Here is a 21,895-nt window from a genome sequence, read left to right as displayed (position 1 = left end):
AAAGGACGCCTTCCCCTGGAAGCCTCCCCTCCCCTCTCCCATCTGCTGCGACCCTCCACTTCGGCCTTCTTCTTACGTCACTCTTTCTTTTCCTCCTAGCATGTGTTACTACCTACAAGTCAAATCTGTGAGCCTCTAAGTCTGCTCCCACGGGCTGTCAGCTCACGAGGCAGGGCCTTACCTTATCCCTGGAGAGCCTAGACCCCAGCCTGACCCAGAACAGGCGCTCAGCCACTGTCTGGGAATAAACGGATGATTCCTGGCTCCCAGCAGGCCTCACGTGGTGCCCCGGCCTGACCCTGCCCAGACCAGCTCTGGGGGGCCTAGTGTCAGCAATAAGGCCCTGCGCGAGAGGGTCTTGGAGATCTCCCCCTCTGCGTACAGGCTGCTCCAGGGTGGGGAGGGGCCTGACCCGCTCCCAACCCCAGCCCCCCGCCCAAGAAGACACACCCTCTTCCCAGAGCCAGGCCTTAAGTCTGCAAATGGAGCTTTCCAGAAAACTGAAGCCATGCACAGGGCGGGGAGTGCACAGCCCAGCTCCCAGTTGCTGTGGGAGGTCCCAGGAGGAAAGCCAGTGACAGAGCCCCCTCGCTGCCCGGGCGCCCGGCGGCGTGAGACCTACATGCGGATCTGGGTGTTTTTCAGGGTGAAGCTCAGCTCTTCCAAGGCCTCCTCCATCTCCTGGGTGTTCTGGACCAGTAAGAGGTTCTGCTCTTCCAGGTTCACGAAGACATCCAGGAGCTGCTGGGGCTCCGTGAAGTACAGCTGCAGCTCCTGCAACCAGAGCCATGTGGAGCTGCTGGACGGCGCGGGCCCGGCTCCTGCGGCCCCCGCCCAGAGCGGGCACTGACCTCCCCGTCGCTGTCTGGGTCCTCCTGCACGGGGAGGGTGGAACAGGCCCTGCGGAGACACGGGGTCGGGGAGGCCTGAGGGCGTGACGCCCGCCCCTCGCCCCCTCCTCTGTCCCTCAAGTTGCCGAGAAGGTGGCGCCGGGCTCCTCTCGGCCCCCAGCTGTCACACGGCAGCCAGGGGGAGAGGGTCAGCACCCAACTAGCTCCTCTCATTCTGGCCAGACTACAGCTCGCGCCCTCGGGGCCTGTGAGCCCCCATCCCGAGGCAGCTCTGCCCCTCCCCACCGGCTCCTTCCCGCACTCCGGGTGCTCAGCAGCTGTGCACCTGCGGCTCCCCATTCACCGTGCGCCTTTTCTGCCCACCTCCTCTGTCAGATTCGGCCGTGCCACGTGTCCTTGCTGGTCCCACGCACAGCTGTTGTGACACGCATGCCACGGGGCAGGGACCATGCTGGGCGGGCCCAGAGGCCACAGGAAAGGCTGCTTGGGCCGCAACACTGCAGGGGGCCCTGGACCGACCTCAAACCCGCTTTCGTCACCCCTCCTGGCCTGCTCCAGCCTGCACCCTATGCAGACACGCAGGTTCTGCTGGCCCCGGAGCTGGCGAGGGGGGCTTGCAGCCGGGGAGAGCTGGGCCGAGGCCTGAGAGACTCCAGGCCCCAACCATCGTGAAGTACGGAGATGACAGCGCAGGGCCCACGCCGACAGCTAACACACTCCCAGGCCTGCGCCCCACCCCGTCTGCACATTGTTGCCCATTCGGCAAATGAGAAACACGCTCCTCAGAGAGCCAGTCACCTGCCGAGGTCACCGCTAGGACACCCTTGGCCCAGAAGGTGCCCTTCTAAGAATCCTCCTTCCAGGAGGACAGAGCCTGGGGCTGGGCTGGACTTTAGCCCCCACTTGCCCTCTCGGCCGAGTGCCTCGTGCAGCCCACAACCTGCCCACACGTGCTCAGTGGCCCTGGTCACATGGCTAGTAGAGGGCGGGGCCCAGACCTCTGTTCTCAGGGTCTGTCCCGACAGAAGCCTGCTGCTGGGAGCTCCAGGGCTGAGGGCAACGTAGGGCGAGGAAGCACACACACGTAACCTCTTCAGCTGGAAACAGCACCCCCGACAGGGGTTCCTGGGACCAGAGTCAACCTGCTGCCTGGCTTGTGCAGTTGGTGATATGTCCACAACACTACAGCATCAGAGAAGGAAGTAGCAGGAGACCCAAGTGCAATCATGGCCGTGCTTTGCTGAAACTTCCTGGACTCTGCAGCCCTGGCCCCGAGGGCAGGTGCTGGAAGCGGAGCCAGGGCTCCAGCTTCGCCTGGCTGCTCAAGGCCCCAGTCCCCTCTCCGCTGCGTGGGCAGCACTGCAGGAGGGGCCGGGGTTTGGGGTGGCTGGGCTGGAGGAGCGAGGGGACACGGAGGAGGGAGTGGGGCAGGAGGTCTGTCCCATTGTCACCTGTCACAGCTGGAGAACAGCGGGCATGGAGGCGGGGTGGAGAGGCACTGCAGGAAGGGACCCAGGAGAGCCCGGGGGGCTTGGGGGTCCTAGAGGTGGGTGTCGGAGGGACCACGGGGCAAGTCACCGGGTCTGGATCTGTTTGATTTGCTTGTCCCTTACCATGTTTTTTTAAAGACTTAAAAGTAACTGTCACAGTTAAAATTTGGGACTTCCATATGAAAATCCAGACTTCCTGATTCTCTTGAAAGGCTCGGAGGCTCTGCCAGCCGCCAGCCGGCACTCCTGCCACAGAGGGCGTGGGCAGGTGCGTCCTGTCCCAGGCGGCCACCTAGCTGCTTCATCTGTGTACCTTTGACTGTCCCACCAGCGCCCAACTGGGCCACCCCAACTCAAGTTCACCAAATCAGACAAAAAGAAAGCTTTGCTTGGGAAACATCTCGCTTTTCAGGCTTAAGTCTGACTCCAGACCGTCCAGGCTAGAAACAGCCCCTCCTGACCCTCTCACCCCGGCTGGGGTGCCTCTGGCCGGAGCCACTGGGGGCCGCTCCGCAGCAGGCCAGTCACCTCCATCACCCGCCCCCCACCAAGCCCACTCACCTGGGGCCCAGCCTGCCAGGCCCACTGGGCCGGGGGCCCCCCTGGTGGCTGACAGTGCTGGGCCGGACCTGCCTCAGCTGCGGCACCTGCAGGAGCTTGGTGGCCTTCTCTGGGCCCTGCTCCTCTGGAGGAAGCAGAGGAGGGCTGTCCATCTGCCCCAGCCCGGAGCAGGGCCCCTCCAACCTGGGGCAGCCACATACCTCTGAGATCTGTCTGGCCCTTGATCTCTGGTCCTACAGGAAGCACAGGAGGACTCTCAGATGGCTCAGGGGCACAGAGTTCCCCAGGACCCTCCCCGAGGTCCCCCTCAGCGGCAGGAGGAAGGTTTGCTTTGACAGTCGGCGATTCTCCCAGGAGTGTGTGGGCTGAGCCCGGGGGGGGGGGGGCTCTGCGAGCAGGGGAAGGGGCCTGGAGCCAGCTGGACACAGGCTCTAGGAGCACCCGGCACGCCCTCTCTCTCCTGCTACCTTTGTCCCCGAGTGTAGAGAACAGCACGTTCTCCTCGGAGGCCTCGACCGCCTCCCTGGTGCTTGTGAGAGATGAGCGCTTTCTCTCCTGTCCCTCCAGCCACTCCTTGGGCGACAGCTTGTACAGGAAATCCTTGTAGATCTTGTAACGCTGCAGAGTGTCTTCAAATTTGGAGATTTCACTAGACCCGGGAGGGGACAGGCAAAGTCAGGCTCCGTCCCTGGGCCCCTAGGAGGGGAGGCCGGGCCCAGAGCTCCCAGGCCTCCCGAAGGACAGGCGCCGGAACTCCGTGTGCGGGGAAGGAGGCCGCCCTGCCGGGACCAGCGCGGCTCACACCCCGAGTTGCAGCCGCTCTCAGGGTGGAGCGAGCCCTGCCCGGTGGTGTGGCCTCAGGAAGGCCCCCGACTCTCTCCTGGCCTCGGTCACCTCATCTGAAAAGCCCCACAGGGCTTGGGGTCCCTAGAGAGCCGAGGCTCAGAGGTGTGTGTTGTGTGGGGCTCCTCCGGCTCCCGGAGGTGTGCTGGCCCGGAGGGCGCAGGGCCAGCTTGGCGCCTGACCTCACCTCTTGACGATCGTGATCTGGTTGGTCAGATCGCGGATCTCCAGGATCGTCTCCATCTTCGCTCTGGTCTCCTTCTCAGCCCTGGGGGTGGGGCGGGGAGGGAGCCAATCACAGGGTGTGCAGGAGGGGCGTGCACTCTGCCTTCAGTTAAGGCGGGAGGCGGGGGAGCTGCCAAGGAGGGGCCTGGCTGGCTGGGTGGTGGGTGTGCCAGGCTGGGGTCGGGCTGGGTGGGCGGTGGGTGTGCACAGGCTGGGGTCCGGGCAGCTCACGCTCTCAGGGCCTGCAGGGAGCTGCGGTCGTTTTCCCTGAGGAACTCTTCAAATCGAGCAGCGTCCTTCTCCAGAAACTTCTCCGCCCGCTCCAGCTTGGCCTCCTCCTTGGCCGCCAGCCTCTCCAGCCGCTGGATCTCGTTCCGCTTCATATCCAGGGCGTACTGAGGGCACCGAAGCGGGAGTCACGCTCCGCACAGGGACAGCCCGCTGGGCCCGCGGGGCAGCCAGCCTACCTGGAGGAGGAATGTTTGCCGCTTCTGGGTGATGTAGCTGTGTATGTCATCAGGTTCCATCTTCCTTTCTGCAACAAGAGGCACGAGGCATCTGGGGCGGGCAGGAAGTGGGAGAGAGACCCAAGCCTGCAGCCTTGGGTGGGCACAGCCAGGCAGTGCGGAGCCGGCCTGCCGGCCTGGTGCTACACCTGGCTGTGAGGCCCAGATTACTACAGGGTTTGCGAGAGAGCCAGCTCTGGCTCCAGCAAACGGAAAGCAGGCTCTGCTGACATAGTACAGCCTCCATGGCTAGAGACTGGCCAGGTGGGAAGTCCTTCCGTATGTCTGACTCGAGTCTCTCTTGCTGTAGCACCCTTCTCACCTGGAATGAAGCTCTGGACACGCCCACCCTGGAAGTTTTACCGGGCTGGACTTAATAATAAAAGGTCTATGGGCCAGGACAGCGAGAGAATGGGGGCGGTGAGAGAAAGGTGGGGCAGCGTGATCTCTCCTTGGGGTTCCCTAAGCACACAATGTGGGCAGCAGCTAAGTCTACCCTGGCAGGGTTTCAGCCAGGCGGAAGTTACGTGTACCTTCCGGAGTACAAGTAGGGAGGCATCGCAGCTGGGCTCAAGGCCCATGCGGGCCTCCTTCCCTGCCTTTCTGGAGAGGAAGGCCTCCAGCTGTGGATGGAACCGCGGGGCTCTCGGCCTTTTCCCTCAACTCCTCTCCTTTCCCGAAGGAGCCGGTGTGTACACAAGTTCCGTTTTCAGTCTTGAGGTCTGGCCTGGCCTCCCCGGGCTCCTCACGGGAGGTCAGACCTGCTGGGTCCAGCTTTCCCCACCCAGGTGCCCCTTGCCGCTCCCACGCCTCAGAAACGGACAGTGAGGCAGAGACAAAACACACGCAGCGCTGCTTCCCTGGTGCAGAGCTCCACACACAGAACGTGCAAGCAAGCTCAGGGCCTCCTACCCAGAACAAGCAGCCCCGGGCGTCAGGGGTAGAGGCTGGCGGTCTCTCCACGCTCAAATTGCCATTCAGGGCCCCTGTAGCCCATGGGGCCCAGGGCTCTCTGGTCTCAATTGCTTCTTCCTAGTTTACCGGTTTATGTCTCACTGGCAGAGTATTAGTGCACTTTTAGTACTTGAGGTTTCCTACAGGGTCCCCAAAATAATAACAGGCCACACACACAGCTTCCTCTCACTACCTGCAGTGTCTGAAGACGCTGAACCCGACCACCCATGAGTCTGGTGCTGTTACCAGCCAGGAGCGGAAGCTGCGGGACAGAGAAGCCACTCGATGCTGAAGCTCAGATGCTCGCCGCCAAGGGAAGCGCCTACGTTTTATACATTGTCCCGCCTGCGTTCACTGCAGGTCAGCATTCGGAGTGCGTGCAATGCTGGGATGCAAAGGCTTTTAGAGCAGCAATCCATGTGGAATTCATCCTTGTACCCCAGGAGGCAGAGGTCAGGCACAGAGAAGACCCCGGCCACACACGCACACTGCACCACAGCCCCGCATCTCCCGAGCCCTTTAAACGCACTGCTCAGACCGCAAGGGCGAAGAGGGGACTCTGGGGCGTCAGGGCTGCGGGCGGGGGGAGGGGCACACCTCGGGTCATGGAGAGCTTCCAGGCCGTTTGCTCGTGGAAGATGCGTAGCTGCTCTGCACGCGCCCCCTGCTCCGCCACCTCGTCCTCCAGCTGCAGCTCGCGCCGCAGGCTGGCGTGCTTGGCCGCCACGTTGGACGAGTAGGTCATCTTCTCGTGCACCCGCTGCTTCTTCTTCTGCTCCCGATCCTGGGGTGGGCCGTGTAGGGCAACGAGGTCGGGCGGGGTCGGGCGGGGCCAGCCACCCACCCCTCTCCCGCCCACCAGTCCTCTCCTCGGCTCCCCGTCCGGGGCAGCGGGGGCGGCGGGGGCTTCGGAAGCGCGCACGGCGCGGAGGCGCGCACTTGGCCGGTGTGGCGGCGCGCACGTGCGGAGTGACTTGCGGAGAAGACCCTGGGGCTGTGAGCCTGCGGGAACTGCTCTGGGTACCTGAGCACAGCTACCCAGCGGTTGACAGGGAGGCGGGGCGCCAGATGAACCACAGGATGCCAGCTCAGATACGCATTCTAGATCAGTGGTGCAGGGACACACTCACTAGACATGATCCTCGTTTGTCTGAAGTTCACACTTAAACTGAGTGTCCTGTATTGTGATTTGCTAAATCTTGACAAACCGACGTTGAGGGAAACTAGATCCTCGGAGCTTCCAAAAGCAACTGGAAATCCCAAGTTTGATCTGCAAGCTCCCTACTCACTGTGGGCAGCCCGTGGTCACACGCGGGGCTCTGCACCTCCCTGCCTATTCTCCACCCTGCCTGGCCTCTGGCCAGCCACCCCCAGGACTGCATCCGGCCCCAGCCCTTCACTGGGGGGGGTCTCGGGATAGGGTGGGGCGAGGGACTCTTCTGAGGCCTCGTGCCCAGCCCCTCCTGCTGTCCAAGTCCTGGGCATCTTGCTGCCCGATCAGATAAGCCCTCGCGTGGGTCTTCATTTGGCTTCCTGCTGGCCCTGCCGCGTTCAACACCTATTCCACCTCTAGTCTGTGGCGGGACCCTACTTTGCACGTCCGTGTACAATGAAGGTGGGAAAATGTCACGCGCTAGAATTCCAGTGGCAGAAGGTCTGCAATTTAAAGACACGGGGCAGCTGCTTGGGGTCAGTGTGAGGAGGTCGGGGCTGTGCTGGGCGGAGGAGTGTGAGGTGGCGACAGGGGCTTTGGAAGGAAGGCAGAGGCTCCCTGAGGCTGCGTCAGGCTGGGAGAAGAACGTCCAGGCTGTGCTGGCACTGGTGGAGAAAGGGGAAGTCCTGTGTGCGCGTGTTGCCATGAGTGCCGCTCAGAGTGGCTCTGTGCCTCTGTCGCTCCGCCTTCCAGGCAGGAGGTGGGGAACACCGACGGCACCGCCTGGATCCTAGGCACAGGGGCGGGGCTGGAGGACCCGCATGTCCCTGTGTGTCCTTGGTCCTGCTCGGGGTCACAGAGGGAGCCACTGCTCTAAGGAATCTCACATGCTGAGCCCTGAGTCGGGGTGGACACAGTCAGCCCATGAGGGAGCCCGGGACGCAGGCCTTGCCTGTGCGTGTGAGAGTGTGTCCCAGAAACACGGCCTGGGGCGTGTGCGTGTGTGTGTGTGTGTGTGTGTGTGTGTGTCTGGCCTCCCAGAATTCCAGTGAGGGGGACTGTGCAAGGTTAGAGCATGCGGGAGGGTTCCTAGGGCCTTGAAGGTCAGGGAGAGTCTCAGGAGGGGACAGCGCCTCATGCAGGGGACAGCAGAAGTTAAGGCATGTTGGCTGAGGCTGTAGCCACAGAAACTCCCCCACCCTGACAACAGCCCAGGAACAGTGGTGATGAAGCTGGTAAGACAGTGGGACAAGAGACCTGGGGCCAGGCAGTTGCGAGTGGTTTTCATCGCAAGTGGTGAGCCATTGACTATTCCAGAGTGAGAGAGTGACCTGAGCAAAGGGCAGTGTGGCTGCTGCCGTGTGAGGGAGGAAGGAGCTGCGGGCAGGCTACTCCTCGACAGATACTCACTGATAGAGACTTATTCCGCTCCTGGTGTCTGAGCAAGAAGACATCCAGGTCCCCAGACACATGGAAAGGATTAGCTGACTGGTCGGGAACAATCGCAGACCCTGGGGAGGGAGATGCCTCGCTGGAGAAACAAGCCAGCTCTTCCAGCCGGTGATCTGGGCCTCTGGGGTCCCGGCACCCTCCCAGCCCAGCAAGGGAGTTCCACGAAAGCACAAGCGAGCAGCGCATGTTCTCTTAGATCCAGCTGTGCCTGAAGTCCACCCCTGGACCTTCCAGCTCTGGTTTAACCTGTTTGGACTCGGGCTTCTGTCCCTGCCATCTGAAAGAGACCTTGTGAACACAGACCTTCCTGTGTCTCAGACCTGTGCTGTGTTCCTGGCCCTCTGTCCTCTCTCGCTTAAAGTCTCAGGAACCCCCAGTCCATAGGGGAGAGAAGCTCCACCTGCCCTTTGTAAGTGATGGAAGCAGCTGACCCTGGAGCTGAGGCACCTGCCTGCAGGGGGCAGGGGGAGCCCTGCGCTTTGTCCTTGCAGGGGTCTCCCTGAGCCTCCCAGGGGAAGGCTGAGATTGGGAGCTGGTGAGGGCAGAGTGCCTGAAGTCTGGGAGGGCAGGGCAGGAATCTGGGACGTGAGGGCTGCCAAGGATTCCAATCCTGCTGCCTCCGTCCAGTAGTAAGGGGGAGATTCCCACAGCACAGCTCACCGGGGGAGATTCCCGCAGCACAGCTCCCGGTGTCAGAGAGGTTGGGACCCGGTAGTAAGGGGGAGATTCCCGCAGCACAGCTCCCGGTGTCAGAGAAGATGGAACCCAGGGCACCAAACTAAGGGCGTAAAACTATGTTGCTTCCTCCCCCACTACCCTTGATTTAGAAGAAACAGGGTTCATTGTTAAAAAAAAGGAAATCTCGGGCTTCCCTGGTGGCGCAGTGGTTGGGAGTCCGCCTGCCGATGCAGGGGACACGGGTTCGTGCCCCGGTCTGGGAAGATCCCACATGCCGTGGAGCGGCTGGGCCCGTGAGCCATGGCCGCTGAGCCTGCGCTTCCGGAGCCTGTGCTCCGCCACGGGAGAGGCCCCAACAGTGAGAGGCCCGCGTACCGCAAAAAAAAAAAAAAAAAAAATTCGAAAGTAAAAGAAAATATCATATATAAAAAAGAACTCCTCCATTTTAAACAACTGCTGATAACATTTCTGGGGGTATTTTTTTCCTAATACTTTTCAATACACATTTTTGATAATTCTATATCTTCCTTAAAAAAAAACCGAAACACTTTAAAGTTACTAACTCTTTGTGGACAGCATAAGGAAATATTAAGGGCTACCGTAACTCACTTCTTCACGCGGCACACTCACATGGCAAATGCGGGCCCCACGGCACCGCCCTGGACGTCCTGAGTCCTCCACTGCGCCATTGCTGACTGGCCCTCGGAGTGACTTTCCGAAGGGAGGCTAGAGGGCTGTGAGCAGTTTCCAGGCTTCAGAGACTTAGGTCGACCTGCCTTCCTGGAGGTCGGTCCCATTTTACGCCCTCACCCCCAGAAAGAGGATGCCGTTAAAGGGACATGAAGTTATGCCCTAAGAGTCTCCAAGCACCTCCACACAAGACGTGTGTCAGTTCCCACAGCGCAACGAGCTTGCAGTGGAGAAGCCTGGCAGCCTCCACACCAGCCCGGGTGAGAGGAGTCTGCATGCTGACCCCGGACGTACCCAGGACGTGCATCCCTCATGAGGAGGGGTCAGAGAAGCCTAAATACGGGCACGCTACAAAATCTTTTTTCAGCTTTTCTGTAAGAATTAGCTCCTATCAGAAAAGAGTTTTAAAAACTGAGTTGTGCTCAGGCTGAGAAGAATAGAGAAAACTTATCTGCTCCTGGCCCCAGCCCATGGGAGGGAGTCAGCAGGGGCTGTGTCAGTTCCACCCTGCTTTCTGGCAGCGCAGCCCGCCTCTGTGGAAGAGGTTAACTGCAGTAGTTAGCAAGGACTAATGTTCGTAACGACCCAATGAGGTGGGAAACACTGCGACCCCTGTGAGGAAACAGAGGCACCGAGAGGTTAGAAGCTCCCCAAGGCCACGCAGCCGTAAGTAGCTACTCCGAGACCAGCTTCCGAAGCAGAAACTGCAACTGCATTCGGGGAAGAGGGAATGTTTAGCACTAACGCGAAGGGAATCAATGGGTGATGTGAAGACGAGCCCCAAACCCAGAATGGTGATCATTCCAGGCAGACTGTTCCAGAAACTCAGTCGGTTTAACATTTACACATCAAGCAACGTACTACACCCCATTAACAGAATGAGGAAGAAAATTATATGATCATTTCAATAGATGGCAGGAAAAGTGTTTTTTAAGATTCAAAACTTACTTTGAATAAAAGTCTTAGCAACCTAGGAACAGAAGCAGACACCCCTGATCTGATCAAAGGAAGAATGGTGAGCTGACTCATGGTCCCCAAAGACGTCCGTGCCCTAGTCTGCAGCCTGTGACTGTGTTCCCTTATATAGAAAGGGGGTTTGCACATGTGATCACAGACCTTGAGACAGGAAGATGGTCCTGGATTATCCACATGGGCCCAATGTAATCACAAGGGGCCCTACAGGACGGAGGTCTGGAACAGCAGCAGGCAGAGTGGCAGCAGAAGCAGAGCTGGGGAGACGCCACGGAGACGGGAAGAGGCTGCTCTCGGGGGTGGAGGAGCGCAGGCGCCTCTAGAAGCTGGAGAAGGCGGGAAACAGATTCTCCCCTGGAGCCCCAGAAGGAGCCAGCTCTGGAGGCGCCTTGATTCCAGCCCTGTAACATTCATTTTGGACTTCTGATTTCTAGAACCCTAATAAACGTGTGTGTTTTAAACCACGGAGTCTGTGGTAATTTGTTACAGCAGCAATGGGAAACCGATCCGTGTAGCCACAAGAAACCGCTAGGTAAAATACTTCCCCCCAACATTGGACACAAGGCACGGATGCCTATCTTAGCAGTGTTGTAATGAGGGTCCTCAGGATGCCACAGGCGAGAAAACGAATAAAAGGTGTAAGGATTGGAAAGAAAGGTGATGGAGTAGGGTAGAAAATCCAAAACACCTACAAACAAAATGGATACAGTTCGATCAATTAGAGATGGTTTGCAGATCTTCTTGTGAAATGAAAAAAGAATGCAGAGAAGATACAATCAACCTATGTCTTCATGACCCTGGGGGTCAGCAAAGAGTTTTAAAACAGGACTTGAAAAGTACTAACCATAAGGAAGTGACTGGTAAATTGAACTACAAAAGTAGAAACTTTTGTTTATTAAAAGGCACCACCAAGAGAGGGAAGGCAACCCACACAGCAGGGGGAGGTATCTGCAATACTCAGAACTGGCGAATGATTTGTAATCAGAATATGTAAAGAGCTCCTAGGAATCATTAAAATAAGGAGACAGACAACCCAATAGAAAAGTGGGCCGAAACAGGAGGAACAGGTGCTTCACAGCACAGAGTCATCAATGCCCCATAAACATAAGTAATACCCCTCGCTGGTCACAGGGAATGTGAGATACTAATGCACACCCAAAGGATCAGGTAATACAGAAAGGAAGTATGTGTGCCTGGTGTTGGAGAGGTGTGGAGCAACTGGAACCCTCACACCTGTTGGTGGGCTGTGAACTGCTACAGTCACTCTGGAAGATTGTTCAGCAGCAACTACGAAAGTTTAGCATCCAGCCAGCAATTCCACTCCTCCCTTCACACCCAGGGGAAACAGCCCCAGAATGGCACACACAAGAATGTTCACAGCGGGGGGCCCTCGAGATGGCAGAGGGGTAGGACAACGTGGAGTTCACCTCTCCCCAGAAACGCATCAAGAATACATCTACGGGGCCTCTCTGGTGGCACAGGGGTTGAGAATCCACCTGCCAATGCAGGGGACACGGGTTCGAGTCCTGGTCCAGGAAGATCCCACATGCCGCGGAGCAACTAAGCCCGTGTGCCACACTACTGAGCCTGTACTCTAGAGCCCGCATGCCACAACTACTGAAGCCTGCACGCCTAGAGCCCGCGTGCCACAACTACTGAAGCCTGCACGCCTAGAGCCTGTGCTCTGCAACAAGAGAAGCCACCCCAGTGAGAAGCCCGTGCACCACAACGAAGTGTAGCCCCCGCTCGCCACAACTAGAGAAAGCCCATGCCCAGCAACAAAGACCCAATGCAGCCAAAAATAAATAAATAAATAAATAATACATTTTAAAAAAAAGAAAGAAAAGAAATGAGGACAGTCTCAGAGACCTCTGGGACAACATTAAATGCACCAACATTCGAATTATAGTGGTCCCAGAAGAAGAAGAAAAGAGAAAGGGCCCGAGAAAATACTTGAAGAGATTATAGTCAAAAACTTCCCTAACATGGGAAAGGAAATAGTCACCCAAGTCCAGGAAGCATAGAGTCCCATACAGGATAAACCCAAGGAGGAACAAGCCAAGATACATATTAATCAAACTAATAAAAATTAAATACCAAGAAAAGTATTAAAAGCAACACGGGAAAAGCAACAAATAACATACAAGAGAATCCCCATAAGGTTATCAGCTGATTTTTCAGCGTAAACTCTGCAGGCCAGAAGGGAGTGGCAGGATATATTTAAAGTGATGAAAGGGAAAAAACTTACAACCAAGATTACTCTACCCAGCAAGGCGCTCATTCAGATTCAACAGAGAAATCAAAAGCTTCACAGACAAGCAAAAGCTAAGAGAATTCAGCACACCAAACCAGCTTTACAACAAATGCTAAAGGAACTTCTCTAGGCAGGAGGGGAAAAAAAAAAAGAGGCCACAAGTAGAAACAAGAAAAGAACAAATGGGAAAGCTCACTGGTAAAGGCAAACATACAGTAAAGGCAGGAAATCATCCATACACAAGTATGATATCAAAACCAGCAACCATGAGAGAGGAGAGCACAAATGCAGGAAATGGGAATTGCATTTGAAATTAAGAGACCAGCAACTTAAAACAACCTTGTATATAATACACTGCTCATGGGAAATGCAAGCCAAAAAACTACAATAGATACACACAAAAAAAGGAAAAGCAGGGACTTCCCTGGTGGCACAGTGGTTAAGAATCCGCCCGCCAATGCAGGGAACATGGGTTTGATCCCTGGTCCAGGAAGATCACACATGCCGTGGAGCAACTAAGCCCGCGCACCACAACTACCGAGCCTGCACTCTAAAGCCTGTGTGCCACAACTACTGAGCACGTGCTGCAACTACTGAAGCCTACACGCCTAGAGTCCATGCTCCACAAGAGAAGCCACCGCAATGAGTAGCCCCTGCTCGCCGCAACTAGAGAAACCCCCACGTGCAGCAACGAAGACCCAATGCAGCCAAATATAAATAAATAAATAAATTTATTTTTTAAAAAAAGAAAGAAAAAGCAACCCAAACACAACACTAAAGATGGTCATCAAACCACAAGAGAACAAAAGAGGAAGGGAAGAAAAAAGACCTACAAAAACAAACCCAAAACAATTAAGAACATGGCAATAGGAACATACGTATCGATAATTACCTTCAATGTAAATGGATTAAATGCTCCAACCGAAAGACACAGGCTCGCTGAATGGATACAAAAACAAGACCCGTATAAATGCTGTCTACAAGAGACCCACTTCAGATCTGGAGAGACACACAGAGACTGAAAGTGAGGGGATGGAAAAAGATATTCCATGCAAATGGGAATCAAAAAAAAGCTGGAGTAGCAATAATCATATCAAATAAAATAGACTTTAAAATAAAGACTGTGATAAGAGACGAGGAAGGACACTACATAATGATCAAGGGATCAATCCAAGAAGAAGACATAAAAACTGTAAACATATATGCACCCAGCATAGGAGCACCTCAATATGTAAGGCAAATGCTAACAGCCATAAAAGGGGAAATCGACAGTAACACAATAATAGTGTGACTTTAACAGCCCACTTACACCAATGGACAGATCAGCTGGACAGAAAATTAATAAGGAAACACAAGCCTTAAATGACACATTAGACCAGATACACTTAATTGATATTTCCAGGACATTCCATCCAAAAGCAGCAGATTACACTTTCTTCTCAAGTGCACACAGAACATTCTCCAGGATAGATCACATCTTGGGTCACAAATCAAACCTCGGTAAATTTAAGAAAACTGAAATCATATCAAGCCTCTTTTCTGACCACAACATTGTGAGATTAGAAATCAATTACAGAAAAAAAAATTGTAAAAAACACAAACACCTGGAGGCTAAACAATATGTTACTAAATAACCAATGGATCACTAAAGAAATCAAAGAGGAGATTTAAAAATACCTAGAGACAAATGACAAAGAAAACACAACAATCCGAAACATATGGGATGCAGCAAAAGCAGGATCTAAAGGGAAGTATTACAGCAATACAATCTTACCTTAAGAAAACAAGAAAAATCTCAAACAAACAACCTAAACTTACACCTAAAGCAACTAGAGAAAGAAGAACAAACAAAACCCAAAGTTACTAGAAGGAAAGAAATCATAAAGATCAGAACAAACATAAATGAAATAGAGACAAAGAAAACAATAGCAACAATCAATGAAACTAAAAGCTGGTTCTTTGAGAAGATTTACAAAATTGATAAAACTTTAGCCAGACTCATCAAGAAAAAAAAGGGAGAAGACTCAAATCAATGAAATTAGCAATGAAAAAGGAGACGTTACAATGGACACCACAGAAATACAAAGGGTCATAAAAAACTACTACAAGCAACTCTATGCCAATAAAATGGACAAGCTGGAAGAAACGGACAAATTCTTAGAAAGGTACAACCTTCCAAGACTGCACGAGGAAGAAATCAAACATATGAACAGGCCAATCACAAGTAATGAAATTGAAATTGTGATATAAAATCTTCCAAAAAACGAAGTCCAGGACCAGATGTCTTCACAGGAGAATTCTATCAAACATCTAGAGAAAAGTTAACACCTATCTTTCTGAAACTCTTTCAAAAAATTGCAGAGGAAGGAACACTCCCAAGATCATTCCACGAGGCCACCATCACCCTGATACCAAAACCAGACAAAGATGTCACAAGAAAAGAAAATTACAGGCCAATATCACTGGTGAACATGACACAAAAATCCTCAACAAAATACTAGCAAACTGAATCCAACAACACTTTAAAAGGATCATACACCATGATCAAGTGGGGTTTATCCCAGAGATGCAAGGATTTTTTCAATATATGCAAATCAATCAGTGTGATACACCATGTTAACAAATTGAAGAATAAAAATCATACGATCATCTCAATAGATGTAGAAAAAGCTTTTGACAAAATTCAACACCAATTTATGATAAAAACTCTACAGAGAGTGCAAATACAGGGAACCTACCTCAACATAATAAAGGCCATATATGACAAACCCACAGATAACATCATACTCGATGGTGAAAAACTGAAAGTACTTCCTCTAAGATCAGGAACAAGACAAGGATGTCCACTCTCGCCACTATTATTCCACATAGTTTTGGAAGGCCTAGCCATGGCAATCAGAGAAGAAAAAGAAATAAAAGGAATCCAAATTGGAAAAGAAGGAGTAAAACTGTCACTGTTTGCAGATGACATGATGGTATACATAGAAAATCCTAAAGATGCTACCAGAAAAATAGTGGAGCTCATCAATGAATTTGGTAAAGTTTCAGGATACAAAATTAACACACAGAAATCTCTTGCATTCCTATACACTAACAACGAAAGATCAGAAGAGAAATCAAGAAAACAGTCCCATTTACCATCACATCAAAAAGAATAAAATACCTACAAATAAACCTACCTACAGAGGCAAAAGACCTGTACTCAGAAAACTATAAGATACTGATGAAAGAAATAAAAGATTACACAAACAGATGGAAAGCTATACCATGTTCTGGGATTGGAAGAATCAATACTGCGAAAATGACTATACTACCCAAAGCAATCTACAGATTCGATGCAATCCCTATCAAATTACTAATAGCGTTTTTCACAGAATTAGAACAAAAAATTTTATAATTCGTATGGAAACACAAAAGACCACGAATATCCAAAGCAATTTTGAGAAAGAAAAATGGAGCTGGAGGAAGCAGGCTCCCTAAATTTGAATGTAGCTACAAAGCTACATGCATGAAAACCGTATGGTACTGGCACAAAAACAGAATTATAGATCATTGGAACAGGATAGAAAGCCCAGAGATAAACCCACACACATATGGTCACCTAAACTATGACAGAGGAGGCAAGAATATACAATAGAGAAAAGACAGCCTCTTCAATAAGTGGTGCTGGGAAAACTGGACAGCTGCATGTAAAAGAATGAAATTAGAACACTCCCCAACACCATACACAAAAATAAACTCAAAATGGATTAAAGACCTAAAGGTAAGGCCAGATACTATAAACTCTTAGAGGAAAACACAGGCAGAACACTCTTTGACATAAATGACAGCAATATCTTTTTCGATCCACCTCCTAGAGTAATAAAAATTAAAACAAAAATAAATTAATGGGACCTAATTAAAAGCTTCTGCACAGCAAAGGAAACCATAAACAAAACGAAAAAACAACCCTCAGAACGGGAGAAAATATTTGCAAATGAAGCAACCGACAAGGGATTAATCTCTAAAATATACAAACAGCTCATGCAGCACAATATCAAAAAAAAAAACCCAATCAAAAAAATGGACGGAAGATCTAAATACACATTTCTCCAAAGAAGACACACAGATGGCCAACAAGCACATGAAAAGATGCTCAACATCACTAATCATTAGAGAAATGCAAATCAAAACTACAATGAGGTATCGCCTCACACTGGTCAGAATGGGCATCATCAAAAACTCTACAAACAATGAACGCTGGAGCGGGTGTGGAGAAAACAGAACCCTCCTACACTGTCGGTGGGAACGTATCAATAAATTGGTGCAGCCACTATGGAGAACAGCATGGAGGTTCCTTAAAAAACAATCCCAGGCAATCCCATGCCTGGGCATATATCCAGAGAAAACCATAATTCTAAAAGATATGTGCACTCCAATGTTCATTGCAGCACTATTTACAATACCCAGGACATGGAAACAACCTAAATGTCCATTAACAGAGGAACGGGTAAAGAAGATGTGGTACATATATACAATGGAATATTACTCAACCATAAGAAGGAATGAAATAATGCCATTTGCAGCAACATGGATGCAACTAGAGATTGTCATACTGAGTGAAGTAAGTCAGAAAGAAAAAGGCAAATATATATTGCTTATATGTGGAATCTAAAAAAAGGGTACAAATGAACTTATCTACAAAACAGAAATAGAGCTACAGATGCAGAAAACAAAACATATGGCTACCAGTGGGTAAGGTGGGGGGAGGGATACATTGGGAGATTGGGATTCACATATACACACTACTACATATAAAATACATAACTAATAAGGACCTACTGTATAGCGCAGGGAACTATACTCAATACTCTGTAATGGCCTGTATGGGAAAAGAATCTAAAAGAGTGGATGTATGTTTATGTATAACTGATTCACTTTTCTGTACACCTAAAACTAACACAACAATTGTAAATCAACTATACTCCAGTAAAAAATTTTTAAAACACTGAATGTCCGCAGCAGTATTATTTGGAGTAGCTAATAACTGGAAGCAGCCTAAATGTTCACCTGTAAAAGAATACACACATTGTTGGCGTAGGTACACAGCAGAATACGCACCACAACAGCGAAGGACTCCTGCTACGCGCATGTCCGATGTGATGCTGAGAAAGAAGCCGGAGGCAAAAGAGCACAGGGTGTGATTTCACTTGCACAAGGGTCAGGAGCAGATAAGAGGATTCCATGGTGAGAGCAGAACATGGGCTGTCCTGGGGGGAATGGGCGGAAAAGTTCTAGATGGTGAATATGGGGTGGAGGCTGGACACAAAATTGTACACATTTATCAAAACTTATCAAACTGTAGCCTTGAGATTTGTGCATTTCACTGTAATGAACGATACCTCAGTGAAGAAACACAGACAGACCACAGTGTGCACCCCTGACCCTTAACGTAACGTTCAGTTCAGTGCAAACATCACAGGTAGAAGAAACTGTCAGGTGGATGGCTGGTGGGATGTGCGATGCAGGGTCAGGCTGTCACACCTGAACCCGCAGGTCACTGGGTGGTCCACCACGAGACAGCTGAAAGCACAGAGCCCACCCAGGAAGGAGTCTGCAGACACAGGGGAACACGGATCCTATCAATCATCCTGGGTTAATGTCCAGCCAAAGGAAATGGGGGGCCCAGAGAAACAGCTTCAGTGACACCATCAGGAAGCGAACAGACACGTTTGTCTCGGGGACGTTCTATAGGATAATTAACGCCATTTCTCTACAAGCACAGAAAATGAAAAGACGTGGAAAGGGGCTCAGCTTGATTCAAAGAGACCGAAGATGCTCAGGTCTCATCTGACTCCCGATTGGAGTAAGTGTTCTATGGGAAGACGTTTTTGAGACAATTGGGTAAATCTGACGATGGCCTGGTTAACTGCTTACGGGCTTGTAAGAAAAGATCCCTACATTTGAAAAAGGCACACTGTAGGGATGAAATGACGTATCTGGAATTTACTTTAAAATATTGTGGCAAAATCTGCAGCAATGTGGATGCATCTAGAGATTATCACATAAGTGAAGTCAGAAAGAGAAAGGCAAATACCATATGATATCACTTATATGTGGAATCTAAAATGTGACACAAATGAACCTCTCTATGAAACCGAAACAGACTCACAGACATAGAGAACAGACTTGTGGTTGCCAAGGGGGAGGGAGTATGGGGGAGGGACGGACTGGGAGTTTGGGCTTAGTAGATGCAAACTATTACATATAGAATGGATAAACCAAAGGTCCTACTGTATAGCACAGGGAACTGTATTCCATATCCTGGGATAAGCCACAGTGGAAAAGAATATAAAAAAGAATGTATATATGTGTATAACTGGGTCCTTTGCTGCACAGCAGGAATTAACACAACACTGTAAATCAACCATACTTCAATAAAAAAATAAATTAAAAAAAAGTAAAATATTCTGGCAAAGACCAAAAAAACAGAGAAAAAGGACAGATGAAGCAAATGTGGCAAAACCTTGTCTGCCTCCAACCTGGCAATGAGCACACAAGTTCATGGACTTCAGTCTCTACTTCTGGGCAGGTTTGGATTTTGGTAACTAAAACGAAGAGGAATTGGGGTTGGGGCAGGGTGGACTGGGAAGCTTGGCCCCAGGGTGGGAGCTCGGCCTGGGAAGGGCAGGCTCGGGGAAAATGCTCACATCTGCACATCTCTGCAGAAGGATCAGACTGGCCTGTAAGGCCGGGTTGGGGGTGGGGACAGCAAAGGAACCAGGAGGGAGGCCAGGAAGCCAAGGCGTGGAGGACACAGCAGGGGCTCAGAGGATGAGGCACATGCAGCCAGCTGCCTCCTCTTCCTTCTCCTAACAGGTGGCAATCACATGCCTCATTGAAAAGCTACACTTCTGAGACTCCCTTGCAGATACTGATGGGCCCATAACCAATGGAGTGTAGGCAGAAACTGCTGGGTGGGGCTTCTGGGGAAGAGGTCTTCCAAGATCTGAGTTAGCAGGTGGGCAATTTTGCCCTTCCCTTTGCTCCTTCTCCCTGCCTGGAATCAGATATGATGGCTGGAGCTGCCACAGCCATTTTGTGACCATGTGACAACCTTGTGGTTGAAAGGCCTGAAAATAAAGATGGTGGATCAGAAAGACTTGGGACCTGGTGACCTGGAAGATTTTGTAGAACTGCCATTGGTGGAGCTCCATGGAGCCCTGGTCTGCCTCCCACGTTTCTCATTACAGGAGGAAAAATAAACCCTACTTTGTGGTTTATGTTCCTATCATTTCACGTTTCAGTAACCCAATTCCGAATGGAAACAGAAGCATTTCTCTCTGTCTGTCACACTGAAAACTAGGTCTGAAGGCATCTGGGTGCTGAGGGAGTCTGCCTCCCACCAACTGGGACCTCAACTCCCAGCTGCAGAATTACCTTTGGTTTTTTCCCCATGTTTCTTTTTTTCTTCAATGACTGAAGAAGAACTATTGTCCACGGATTCCGGGCTCTTCTCTGGGGAGACACAAAAGTAAGGGCCACAGCAAATGACTCATCGGCTTGGTACAGCTGTGAACACAGTGTGAGGCTGGGGAGACCCCAGATACTAGGACTCCAGTCCCACGGTCTCCCCTACCAGCTGACCCTCAGTTTCCACATTGGAGAGGATTATGCTGACTTTGCCAGGAGGCTGTGAGAATTGTGCAAGAGAATGGCCACAAAAATTCCTAGCACACGTGCCTGGCGCACAGAAGGCGTCTTGTGCGTCCCTTTCGGCACCCCTCTCTTTGCTCCTAAGGGCAGAGCGGGACTGTTTTTCATGGAGGCCACGGCCCGTAAGCCTTTGATGCCCACCCAGCCAGCCCTTGGGCCGCAAGCCTCCCAGGGCTTCCGAGGGCTGCAGCGGAAGACGCGGAGTCCCCCTGCCCACTGCTCTCTTGTCCGCTGACACCACAGCACCAGCGGCAGGCAGGCAGCAAAGGGACTGCTGGAGCCAAGGGGATGACGAGGGGGAGAGGGACCTGCTGGTCTGTTGGGATGACGCTCCCACATCAGCACTGAATCCCCCAGAGCTCCTCTGCTCGCCAGGCATCCCCAGAAGGTCCTGCAGATGCCTGCATCTCAGCAAAAGCGGTGCCCCAAGCTTCCCCCAGACGTGCCCCCGGGCCCCCTCCTACTCCCCTCAGCACCTGCCCCTCACCAGCCTCCGCTGCCCCCCAGGCCCTGCTTGACCCCCGAGGCCCAGCGCTCATCCTCGACGTGCCTTTCCCGCCACCGGGGCCCGCGCCCACACGCCCGCCCTTCCCACGTCCTGCCCCCGCCCGGCTTCTTCCCGGCGTCCGGCCGCCCTCTCTCCCGTGGGACGACGGCAGCTCACACCGCCCGGCGCCTCCCCAGGCTCAGCCCCAGATCGGTCGCCACGTCCAGTCCCCACAAAGCTCGGGACACCCGTGCTGCTCCTCAGGAACCGAGGAGACAAGACGCGAGAGTTGGGTGTCACCCGAGGCCGAGCGGGGACGTCACAGGCCCGACGCCTGCCGGCCCCGACCCCCTGGGCAGTGCTGCCCTCTGGAAACGCCCGTGGCCCCGGTGCCACGAGAGAAAGGCGTGGATCTGTGCTTCCCGACGGGGCTGTGAATGGGATCAGGCCCTCCCCATCCTTGGGCTGGGGCTCCGCAGGGATCAGGGCGAGACCCTCGAGATAGCGGGTGCTGCCCGGTGGCCCCCAGCTCCACTCTCCCCTCTGGCAGAACCAGAGAACGAGGGGTGCGTTCCAGGCGTCCTCCCGCCACCCCCAGCGCCGCCCTGAGCTCTGCTTCCTGGGTGCTGTTCCGAGCGGCCAGCCTGGGTCCTGTGCCTGGCCCTCTGACCCGCCATCCCCCTTCTAGTTTATCCCAGAGACACGTGGGAATCACGCACAGGTGTCAACTGCCGCGCCGGAGGAAAAAGCGAACACTGGGAAGGGAATTAGCCCTCAGTAGAGGAGGTGTGGTGGATGCTGGTGTGTCATTCCGTGGGCACAGGGCGTGGATGTGGACGGTTAAATGGATGTGCACGTGGAGGGCGGCTGCCCAGATCAAGCCCCGGGGGGTGCTCGCTGAGCCGCTCTGCCTCGTCCCCTGCCCCCCGCACTTCAGCCACCCAGCCTCCCTGGGCCCCTCACACAGGACGAATGGTTCCTGCCCCAGGGCCTTTGCACAGAGGGCCTCCCCGACTCCCGCCACACCGGACAGTGTGAATTTCCTTCTCTCCCAGCTCCTGTCTTCCTCTCTGAAATCACCCGA

The 21,895-nt window shown here is 52.7% G+C and overlaps 1 protein-coding gene across 1 annotated transcript in view; it reads right to left on the bottom strand.

The window, feature by feature from the left end:
* The window catches only part of CFAP100 (cilia and flagella associated protein 100), a gene marked incomplete at both ends in the record, with an annotated part of 37,752 nt that extends 16,264 nt beyond the window's left edge, over positions 1-21,488 (bottom strand). The window contains 12 exons of the mRNA XM_082663548.1: positions 623-774; positions 852-900; positions 2,903-3,026; positions 3,103-3,135; positions 3,370-3,551; positions 3,933-4,013; positions 4,202-4,365; positions 4,438-4,505; positions 6,028-6,214; positions 7,994-8,094; positions 20,049-20,162; positions 21,482-21,488. Coding sequence (XP_082519674.1) covers positions 623-774; positions 852-900; positions 2,903-3,026; positions 3,103-3,135; positions 3,370-3,551; positions 3,933-4,013; positions 4,202-4,365; positions 4,438-4,505; positions 6,028-6,214; positions 7,994-8,094; positions 20,049-20,162; positions 21,482-21,488 — 1,262 coding nt within the window. The remainder of the gene's footprint in view (positions 1-622; positions 775-851; positions 901-2,902; positions 3,027-3,102; positions 3,136-3,369; positions 3,552-3,932; positions 4,014-4,201; positions 4,366-4,437; positions 4,506-6,027; positions 6,215-7,993; positions 8,095-20,048; positions 20,163-21,481) is intronic.
* Positions 21,489-21,895: the final 407 nt, after the last annotated feature.

The sequence above is a fragment of the Grampus griseus genome, assembly GCF_964374135.1.
Source record: "Grampus griseus genome assembly, chromosome: 10".
In the NCBI taxonomy this organism is placed as follows: Eukaryota; Metazoa; Chordata; class Mammalia; order Artiodactyla; family Delphinidae; genus Grampus; species Grampus griseus.
This window is presented reverse-complemented; position numbering and strand designations above follow the sequence as displayed.